At 36.6% G+C, this 11,501-nt stretch overlaps 1 protein-coding gene across 1 annotated transcript; it reads left to right on the top strand.

Annotated features, from left to right (window-relative positions):
* The first annotated feature begins 2,931 nt into the window (after window positions 1-2,931).
* LOC118734680 lies at window positions 2,932-8,082 on the top strand. Its single transcript, XM_036464391.1, has 3 exons — window positions 2,932-3,023; window positions 7,192-7,372; window positions 7,429-8,082. Exons 1-3 carry the CDS (start codon window positions 2,932-2,934, stop codon window positions 8,080-8,082), a joined length of 927 nt encoding a protein of 308 aa, XP_036320284.1.
* Window positions 8,083-11,501: the final 3,419 nt, after the last annotated feature.

Here is an 11,501-nt window from a genome sequence, read left to right as displayed (position 1 = left end):
GCGCAGAAGCATGGACAATGACAACATCCGATGAGGCGGCTCTTGGGTTGTTTGAGAGAAAGATTTTGCGGAACATTTACGGTCCTTTACGCGTTGGCGACGGCGAGTACCGCAGACGATGGAACTATGAGCTGTATGAGCTTGACAACGATATGGACATAGTGCAGTGAATTAAAATACAGCGGCTTCGCTGGCTTGGTCATGTCGTTCGAATGGACACCGACGCTCCAGCTCTGAAAGTATTCAACTCGGAACCCGCTGGTGGTAGCAGAGGAAGAGGGAGGCCCCCACTGCGATGGAAAGATCAGGTGGAAAAGGACTTGGCTTCACTTGGCGTTTCCAATTGGCGTCAGTTGGCACAGAGGAGAAACGACTGGCGTGCTTTGCTGAACTCGGCCAAAATCGCTTAGGCGGTTACAGCGCCAAAAAAGGAGAAGAAGAATCTTCAGTAGTTACTAAAATATCGCAGTTTTCGTATTTCTGAAAATTACCGTTATATGGGAGGTAGGCGTGGTTATTGTCCGATTTTTCCCATTTTCAATACCATCCGTCCTACGCCCGAAAGAAGTACACGTACCAAGTTTAGTTAATATATATTAATTTTTACTCGAGTTATCGTGTGCACAGACGGACGGACAGACGGACGGACGTCATCCTGATCATTTATATATACATTTGTCTATATCTATCTCGATTCGTTTTGCCTGTTACAAACAACCCCTATGTGAACAAAGTTATAATACCCTTGTGCATAAGTGCGCTCGGGTATAAAAAACAACACTTACGGGGCAATGGTTATTGTAAGAACAACATTTTTTTCTATGAATCGACATACTTTAAGCATTGTTGACGCTATTTCCATTTGAATGAGGAAATAGCGTCAATGACTTTATTTCCAAATATTTGTTGACCTTATTTCGCTTTTGAAAAGGTAATAATGTCAATTGACTTTATTTCGCACCAGGGTGGGGTCAATTGACCTTATTTCCATTGACCTTATTACCTGTCACCCTCCTCTTTCAGATTGACTGGCTGAACCGTGGACCAAAGATACCGACAACAAAGAATGACTAGTATAACTATGTAATGAAGTTTTTAAGACTGACTAGGCATACATACTATATTTGTTTGATGGAAATATATAGTATTTTCTAATGTTTAATTGAAAAAACATGTCTAGGGGATTTTTAATCTTACGTAACATCTGCGGCGGGGGGAGAGGGATCAATTAAATCTTACAATTTATTACATGAGGGGAGTGGGAGGTTCAATACAGGTGAAAACTCCCTCCCTGGAAAAATTTTTACCAATAGCAATTCGCCAACAAGAAAACAGCTGATCAAAAACAGATGGTTGGAATTTACGCAAATCCCTAAATTGAATCTGATGGTTTGGAAGTTAAAATAGTAAAATGCGACTAATTATACTTGTAAGAAGTAAGTAATTATTCGTTTAGTCAGTGAACTGTGTCAGGATAAGACTTCGGGATTTCTTTTCTTACGTTTTCGATTTTATAGTTTTGAATGTAAACAAAATTTCTATCAGCTGTTGCAATTTTCTGCAAATTTTCTGTTCGCATACTATTCTGGATATTTTTCTCTTGTGATAGAACAGATGACATTTTTCTGGAAATTTTCTGTTGGAAATTTTTTACTAGAAATTTTAAATGAACGTATCTATTGACTAACCAACATTTAACAGAACTGTTACGATTGGCTTTAACTGGCGTAAAACCAGATTTTGCAAATTTGGCCAAAAGGATCTTTTCAATTTTCTTTAATATCTATCTTACGTACATTAGAATAATAATAAAATTATCAAATATTTTTCATTTCTAATAACTTTTATTTAAAAATGATTTTTTTTTTTTTGTGGCCCTTTGTAGCATTTAGAATTTACATGTGGCTCTTTTCGGCCTCGGCCTTGCCCACCCCTGCTCTAAAGTATATTAGACCTTTAAAAAAAGTTTGATTCTTCGAAATTTACATCAGTACTTAACTTCAATAATTTAGATAATAAATTTTTGCAATTCGGAATTTCCTTTCCATTAAATTTATTAAAAATTACTTTCAGTTTTTGTCAACAAGGAATTCTGGTTTAGGTTTTATCAGACCACCACTTGAAATTTGGGCTATCCATGTAAATGAGTGGGAGATTTTCTTTTCATATTCGGTTCGGTTGGAGGTTTAAAATAACGCACCAGTTTGTTGTACTGGTTCTTGGCTCCTTTTCATTTTATTATGTATTTAAAATCAGTCGCACAGCTCACAATTGAAAATTTAAATTAAAAATAATTAAAATTTTGAATAGGCTAGTGTCAATAGTTGACATTTCAGTCGCAGTTCAAAAGAGAGAAATGTCAAAATCACTTCTACCTTGTTATGCTTTGCTTGAGCTGTAAAAGGCCCGACACACGCATTGATTTATTGGCCAACCAGTTGACTAACCTACTTAACGAAATTCCCTACAAACGCACCAACCAGTTGGCCGATTTCATTTGAGTGACAGTTTTTGGATTGTGAACAACACAACAGCACTGGTAAAGTTTTAAGCTATGCTAGGAATGCTTCTGATTTTTGTGTCTTTGTTATTGCTACCGCACCGAGCAACAAGTTTACCAACCAGCCTCAAAAATCAAAAATTTTTGATTTTTCTCCAACCTGACGAACAACTTGACGTAGTTTTGCCAACTTGCCTACACACGTCTTATTTACCACAAACTTCTACCCTGCAAAAAATGGCTGACCATATCAAAAAGAAACTATCGATTGTACGCTCGCATACATATGTACATACACACATACATCAAAGAAAATTTTACTTTATTGTTAGCTGTGGTGCAAAATAGAGAAGAAGTCGGTGAATTTAAAGAAAGAATTAATGTATTTAATTTGTATATAAAAAAAATTGCAAAAAACCTTATTTAGCGCTATGTGGATAGAGAAGAAAACATTTGAGGCCGGTGTGCTTAGGCCGACTGTGGAGTCAGTGACTACAATGCTGAAATACAGGGCAACGCCAACGTGGGACTCCAGCAGAACCTAGGAATGGAGGTAGAAAGACCAAACGGCGCCGAGGAATTTATTTTTAGTAGGAATTTTTTTTCAGACCCCTATGAAAAAATAGAAGAATTTTCTGAACTCAGTACCCCTGAAAAAGCTTGCGAAATCAAGTTAATATTCGACAGTACATTTTTACATATAAAAAAAAACACCTTAACAAACTCTACTTGTGTCAATGTTATTGTGGCTTAGTAACATTTTATTTTTAATATTTTTATTATTGTTTATTAGGAAAAATTGAAAAAGCAACAAAGTCTAAGCGGTAGAAGTTATAGCAGCTATTTCGGAGATCACCACATCTCCTCATAAGACTTCTTTTTTCTAGACTCCAGCAGGGATCGAACCTGAGCTATGTTCACCCCGTAAACAATCTCGGTAATAAACAATCGTGGTACAAAGCTCAATAAAAAATATTAAAAATAAAATGTTAATAAGCCACAAACATTGACAAATACATAGTTTAGGAAGAGCCTGCCTGAAACTATACAATAAAGCAAATAAGCAAATGGATGTATAGAATTGACAACAACAGCCACGCTGTCAAGTTTAACTAACGGCAAATCAGCTGCACTTGATACTAGTTGCTTGAATAAGGACAATGAATTAGCAACAAGAGTTTACGGGGTGTACATAGCTCAGTGGTTAACGCTTCTGACTTTGCACATCGATTACGCAGGTTCGATCCCTGGTGAAGTCTAGAAAAAAGAAGTCTGCAAAAAGAATTATCGAAATCGGTTGACGTGATCCAAAGTTATGCGGTAACATACATAAAAAAATAAAATAAAAATAAAATAAAAAAATATAAAAATATTCCGACGAACTGATAACCTCCTACTTTTTTGGAAGTCGGTTAAAAATGTATAATTACAGGCTTATAAGCCTGAATATATGTTTGTATCGGCAGCTCCACACAGCTTGGACATATATTGTAACTTTAAACAAGTAAAAGTCGTAAACTAAGGCAATTTCCTATAAGACTGTAAATGATTTTCTAAATAGATTAAAACTTAATTAATTCAACCATGCAACCACTCGATTCTAGTGTATCAGTAGTTTATTTGGCTCAATATTATGACAATGCAGCAAAAGTTATTTAATATAAAAAATCGCCTTTCCATAAAATTTTTGTGTACTTTTTTCCATTGATAACCACGATATGTTTTATTTTTCTACTTTTTGAGGACAAAAATGATACAAATCCAGCAGTTTTAAATATTAATATTATTCTGAAAACACCAACTTCTTTAAAAATCGTGATAAAACGAATTACTAAAATGGAGTATTTTAGATACTATTTCCCAACGAATAGTATATAAAAATTAAAATCGGCAGCACTGAAAATAAGCATGCCGATCTTGTCAAAGTCACAACAAACACGTCGCTACTGACAACACCATGATACAAAACTAACCGCTAAACTGACGAAAAGTTTTAGTCAGTTTTGCCATTAATTTAACCGATAATCATAATTTAACCGATACGATGCTTCTTGCAGGGTAGCGGAAGGCCCGCTTGTTGGCCGATAAATCAATGCATGTGCGGGGCCTTTAAGTTTACACAAAACATCGATGCGTCTTTCGACTATTTACACCAGTGTTGCCGCGAATCATTTTTAGTGGTAGCTAAATTCCTTTTAAAAAGGGCTAAAGAGTTAAAAAAAAATACGTTGTGGCTAAGGGCCGGTTACTCAAAGTCTGGTTAACACTAACCTCTGGTTAAACATCGTTATCGACGTTACCGACTACCTGTTATATGAATGGAGTCGATTACGTCGATAACAATGTTTAACCGGAGATAAGTGTTAACCAGACATTGAGTAATCGGCCCTAAGAATGGTAGCTAAAATTTTTTACTTCCATGCATGTATATATAAAAGGGCAAAAACTCTATGCCAGCTTGCTGGCACCATCAAGTTGTTAGAATCACTAACTCGGCTCGAAGCATGTAACATACCAGCTTGCTGGTACAATATTTATTTCTTTACAAATGAGGTATAAGAAAGACCGAAATGATTAGAGCCGAAATTTCATAATATTTTCGGTAAAATATATAAAGAAACGAGCTTATTTCACGATTCGCGACACCAGTGTGCTGGTACAATCATAAAATTTTCAAATCGTTTTTGATGTCGCAACAGCAGCCGGTACAAAAACACCACAAGAACATACACGGTCAATCGGCTGGCACCAACACATGATAGTGCCAGCATGCTGGATGCATATTAAGAGCCGTAAACTTATCTATTTAAATGTATAGTTAGGTCGTTAATAGATAAGTTAATGGCCCTAACACTTTTATAGTTTATATAGAAACGTAACCCTGTGGGGAAAGTCTCTAGTTTTGAACTGGTGCGCTCGTAGTACATTTAGAACCACTACTAGTTCACTATAAATCTCTTTTGCATGCAAACAACTGGCGAATTTAACACAGCGATGTCATAGGAATTGGAAATTGTCCCCCGCAGCATTACCTTTTCTATAGTTCAGAACCAGTCCTAAATTCGACATATGGGATCTAGTTCGCTTTGCACCCCATTTTCTATAGTTTCGAACCAGTTGTAAACGAAAAAAGTAACAAGATGTTTTCTTTTTGGGTTACCATGATAGCAATTTTTATTATTTGCAGAGAAATGTATTTTCAATCTGAAATCAAATTTATTTGAATGAATGTAAATTAAATTGTGCATTTGAAAACACAGGTGCTGACTGTTATTGGTTATATTCCAGAAGGTCCCATAATGTTAAGATGTTAACACAAATATTAGTTTTGTATTACCAAACTATGAAAAAGCATTTGCGACGTGCAGACTGGAAGCGTATTTGAACGAAAAACCCGCCAAGCAAAAATCTATTTAAAGTAAACAAGCCCCCCGCTGCATCCCTTTTTCAGTAGTTTCGAACTAGTTCAAAATTCGCCAGATGAGATCTAGTTCGTTCTGCATCCCTTTTTCTATAGTTTTGAACCAGTTCTAAATTCGTCAGTTTAGATATAGATTCCTAAAATTGTTTTTTAAAAGTACCACATATCGCTGCTCTTGAACTGGTGGCGATCTAGTTACTATCGGACTGGTTCGTTTTTGGCGATAAAGATCTAGTACGGGACTACAAATTTGGTTCAGCAGTTCGGGGTTTCCCAACAGGGAAGGAACATGCAATGCATATACACACATACATAAATATCAGTGGTGCACGCGGGAGTCTCCGGGAGCTACTCGGTTTTCACATAGAGGACGTGTGTGCGCAGCTAGCGAACTGTTGCGATGCTAACAGCGAATTAGTTTGCGTTTGCTAGTATACTAAGACAACAATTTTGCGCTTGTATTGGTAGCTCTGTCGACGCTGTTCACCACTGATATATATACATGTATATATCAGTCTTTCTTAGCTTAAAAATTCATTTCATACATAAATGAAAAAAACGAGAAAATATTAAGTATATACAACTTTTTCATGTCAAGTATGAATAGATTTTCCAAAGGGCTAGGGGCAATTTTAAATTTGTGTGGCCAAAAAAGAATGTGGTACCAAGCCACCAAAGGGCTGCAACGGCAACACTTGTCGCGTTCATAAGACGTAGCTGTTTAGCTCATCTGCTACGAAACTGCTGGCAACTGTTGAACCCAACAATTACGTCTTAGAAACGGCTTGATGAATATGCTGCCAAATGAACAGCTGATAAATGTAAAAAAATGAAATTGCAACAAATAGAGATAGTTGCGCCGATACTATTTAGAATTCTACGCTGAGCGGCCGCCGTGTCGAAAAAATCGTTCAATGTTACAATGTATTAAACAGTGTAAAATTATATAGCAAACATCTTCAAAACATATACAGCCCGATTCTGAATAGGAACTCCCCGGGGATTTTCTATCTTTTTCCTTTCCTCCTATCATGAATAAAAATTTCCCAGAGGATTTTTTTTTCTTCTCCCTTTCCTCCTATTCTAAACGAACTTCGGAAAAGGGAAAATGTATTTCGGGAAAAAGTAGCTATCACGAATGCAAATCAAAGGGAGAATGTGATGACAGTTTTAAATAAATTTTCCGCCAGAAAAGTGTGAGGGAGCAGTACCCAAAAATGTAAGTATTTGCGAACTTTTTAATAGAAAACAATGTTAAACCATTTTTTAGGTCAAAAACTACAAACAAGAACCAATTAGAGATACTCATAAACCTTATGCAAGGTAATCCTGGCATTGCGCGTGGGTTTTATAGGGGCAGCAAGGAGGACTTAAACAGATTTTGGCGCAAAGCCGAAGCCGAACTGAATTCGGCTGGCCCACCATCTAAAAATGTTGCAGAGTGGAAAAAGGTAGCTACTTATGCTGAATATACTTTGTTCGAATAAATTAATGCCCAATATCTCAGGTTTGGGCAGATCAGAAAAAATACGTCCGGCAGAAAGCAGCCAACAACAACAGGCAAAGAAAAGGCACAGGTGGTGGTCCTAATATTGAGTACAAATTCTCTGCCACCGAGAGTGCGATATTTGAATTGATTGGAATGAAAGAATCGTTGATAGGTGTAGCAAAGCCCTTTGGATTGGACGTGGTTGAGACAGACGAAACAGAAGAACCACTACCTCAACGAGAAAAAACACTATCTCAACGAGAAGAAACACTACCGCAACGACAGGAAACAATAACTACACGAAATGAAGCATTTGAAGAAATAGAGGAGGAAATTGAAATATGTGGTATTGGCGAAAACGAGCATAGTTCAGTGAAATTTTGTAAGCCTACACCTGTGCGAAAGGACGTGCCAAAGCAAAAAGGCCATGCTTCTGGTGTGTTAGCCGAAGAGCTTAATATTCAGCGCGAAATGTGTAATATATTAAAGAACGGTATGATTGAGCAAGAGCGAAGCATGAAGAAGCTATATCGGACGCTTGACAGCTTGTATGTTGTCCAAAAACAACATTTTAAAACGATGGAACAAATAAAATCTCCTGAGCTAGAAGAAATTAAACGCCATAATGTAACTATGGAAAAGCTTAGACTCAGGAAATCGAGGCAAAACTAGAGGAAAATCTATTGCTGCGGGAGATAGAGGAATTATCCAAATATGCAACTAAATAACAATGTTAATCTTTTAATAGTTTTGGTAGTCTTTTAAGAGTTTTGATGCAATGAAATGTGATTTTATTATAGAAGGCTGATTTTTTTTTTTTGTTTCGAGAATACGCATACAGTTACTTACAGAAGTATTTATTAATTTTCAATTAAAATACAGCTCATTCTATAGCAATAACTATATAAATCAATCTTGCAAATTTTTTACAAAATTCGCAACAGTTCGTCGAATTTCAAAAAAGTATCAAATAATCCGATTCTATTTCAGTGTAGTCATTACGCGAATAGGACTTATCGTTTATTTTTGGCAATTTTTTTGTTGACGGTATCGCCCGTTTTCTTCCATATAAAAATAAATTTGGTTCGTGCGTTAAAATTGCCAAAAATGAACGATAAGTCCTATTCACGTAATGACTACACTGAAATAGAATCAGCTACAAAACTGCATACTCCAATAAAATTCTTAGGGCTGGTTTCTCCAACTCAACTTAAACTTAGCTTGGACTTAGTCAAGAATAAGGTGATTAAAAACTAGGCTAACTTTTGGCGCAGGTTAGCGTAGATGGTGAAAATGAATAAGTCCAAGTTCATTTTCACCATCTGGACTAACCTAAGCCAAAAGTTAGCCTACTTTTTAATCATTGCGAGTGAGCTTCGTTGAACTTCATTTCCGACGAATCATCTCCTGGTGATCTGTAGGGCGCCAAAAGCCATGGCTCCAATGGATAGCTGGCATCTCCTATACGACGATATTTGGGTATAATAATTTGCGGTCTAATTTCACATTCACTACATTTACCTAGGAGCCAAAAATTTCCTGAATTCCGCAAATACTCTTGTTCGAAGTGAATTCTTAATGCACTGTTGTTCCACACAAAGGAGTCGTGAGCAGCACCAGGATGCGAGGCGTCTACATATTGAATTCGAAGCTCATGGTCGCACATCTATAGATAAGTTTAAATTAGTTGAATACGTTTTGCAAATTATAATCAAAGTAACCTACAAGCATAACATTTAAACTATAGTATCCCTCTCTGTTATAATATAAATGCTGGTTATGAGAAGGTGCAATGATACGCACATGCGTACCGTCAATACATCCCACAACGCTCGGAATGCTGTGCTTCTGAAAAAATTGTAGCGATATTTGCCGTCTTTCTTCAGCTTTACATACTTTTATCCACTTTGGACATAAATGGGTTTCGAAAACTTCCAGAACTTCTTCGAGGACTTTGCTGAAGGTTGATTGAGCCAGAGAGACGTCTACATGTTTCCCGATTCCTGTTTGGTATCAGCCTTCAGCAAAAAAGCGCAAAGATGCGCTAAGTTTAATAATAGCCGAAACGCCACATAGCTTTTTCCTTTCCCGCGTGTGCAATACCAGGACGTCGAGTAAATATTTGAAAGCAGCTTTATTTACTCTATAGTACTTCTCAAATCTAAAAAAATTAAAAAATTATGCAAATATTAATAAAAAAAGGTTGTTGAACGCACAAAGATTGCGGCAACTCGAGCGGATTTGTCTTATCGCGCAAATGTCTCCTTACAGCTCTTTGTGGCAGAATATTATCCTCCAATTCAGCAGCTTCTTCCTCTGCAACCATTCGGAAAGCTATAGTGTGCATTGTTTTAGACTTTTTTCCTGTTTTTTCACCAATCTTTAAACTTTTACTGAAAATAAAAAACTTTTTCAAATAATTTGCGCCTGTCAAAGATGTATGAAACAGCTGTTTCGAAGTTCGAATTTCCTACTCCCGAATTTTCGATGAAAAATTTACTCCCCGAGTGTTTAGAATTGGAGGATTTTTTTCTCGAGAAAAATAAAATCCTCAAGAAGAGAGCAAGCATGGCATACGATTTCGAAATGCAAAGGTTGATATGTTTTGCGAAAGTAAATTTGGAGTCAAAAGTTACCCCCAGATCTATTATTTCACTAACCCTTGTAAGGGGCGAGTTAGATAAATGGTATGAGGTTTCAATGACGTTAACGCGTTTTGAAAAAGTAATCTGAAAACATTTTTTTAAATTAAGAGTTAACCGATTGCTATTACACCATGTACTTAAATTATCCAAATCTAATTGCATCAGTTCAGAGTCATGGTGACTGTAAATGGGTGAATAAATTTTTAAATCATCCGCATATAGTAAAAATTTTACTGTAGAAAAACAGGAGCGAATGTCATTAATAAACAATAAGAAGAAAAGTGGACCTAAGATGCTTCCCTGTGGAACACCAGAGCAGGCAACGAAAGGAGAAGACCTGACATTGTCCACAATGACCCTACAACTGCGATTTCGTAGGTACGATTCAATCCAGTTTAGAAACACTGAGTGGAAACCCATACAGGCAAGCTTATTGACCAGGACTACATGGGAAACCCGATCAAATGCTTTAGAAAAGTCCGTATATACTGTGTCAACCTGACATCCAGACTGAAAAGCTGCAATGCAGTCATCAGAAAAAATAGCTAGGTTAGTCACAGTTGAGCGTCCCGGAAGAAAGCCATGTTGCTCTGGGCATACCATATTCTTAACGAAAAATATTAATTTTTCCTGGATGATGCATTCAAAAAGCTTTGACGTGGCGGAAAGTTTTGAAATGGGTCTGTAATTGCTAATGTCATTTTTATTGCCACTCTTGAAAATAGGTGTAACAAAAGCCACTTTCCACGGATCAATGAAAGTGCCCGAGGACAGGGAACTATTAAATATTAATAAGAGAGGATAAACAAGAGCTTCGCACTGCTTAAACAAAATTGCAGACAGACCATCAACATCGGTATTTGATGACTGTTTAAGTCGAGAGATGCCACTAACGATATCTTCGGAAGAAAGTTTAAGATTTCCAAAATCAATTGATGGTTGTATGTTGAAACGAATGTCTTCACCGTTATCAGAGTCAGACGCGAAGTTGGCCATGAAAAACTCAGCGAACAGATTTGCCGCATCAGCAGGAGAATCAACAGCTTTGTCGCCAAGGAAGAGAGAGGACGGAATATTCGACACAGACTTTTTTGACTTAACAAAACTCCAAAACGATTTTAGATTTGTTTTTAAGTTTTCTTCAAAACTTAAAATGTAATTTCTGTGCAAAAATTTATCTAGACAAGCGAACTTCTTTTCAAACTCTTTATACTTTTCGAAGAACACCATATTTTTACTATTTTTAAACTTGCGGAAAAACTTATTCCTCAGATTTCGAATTTTCATCAGGGCTGCATTATGCCAGGGAACTTTGTACCTCTTTTTTGAAACCAAAGGAATAGACTGTTTACAAATATCCACAACAGTTGTTCTAAATTTCTCGAAAGAACTGTTAGTGTCTAAGTTGTAAAACAAGCTATCCCAGTTAATTTCTAGAAATAGATT

This window comes from Rhagoletis pomonella, unplaced genomic scaffold (genome assembly GCF_013731165.1).
Source record: "Rhagoletis pomonella isolate Grant_MI unplaced genomic scaffold, Rhpom_1.0 Rhpom_scaffold_00001, whole genome shotgun sequence".
Classification (NCBI taxonomy): Eukaryota; Metazoa; Arthropoda; class Insecta; order Diptera; family Tephritidae; genus Rhagoletis; species Rhagoletis pomonella.
The sequence above is the reverse complement of the archived record's forward strand: the minus strand, read 5'-3'. Positions and strand labels throughout refer to the sequence as shown.

What these genes read in the sequence shown, in the direction of transcription:
- LOC118734680 (XM_036464391.1), top strand. Translation starts at nt 2,932, where the DNA reads ATGTGGATAGAGAAGAAAACATTTGAGGCCGGTGTGCTTAGGCCGACT. An exon ending in AAATACAGGGCAACGCCAAC is followed by an intron (nt 3,024 to 7,191) that starts GTGGGACTCCAG and finishes ACCATTTTTTAG; the next exon opens with GTCAAAAACTACAAACAAGA. An exon ending in ATGTTGCAGAGTGGAAAAAG is followed by an intron (nt 7,373 to 7,428) that starts GTAGCTACTTAT and finishes CCAATATCTCAG; the next exon opens with GTTTGGGCAGATCAGAAAAA.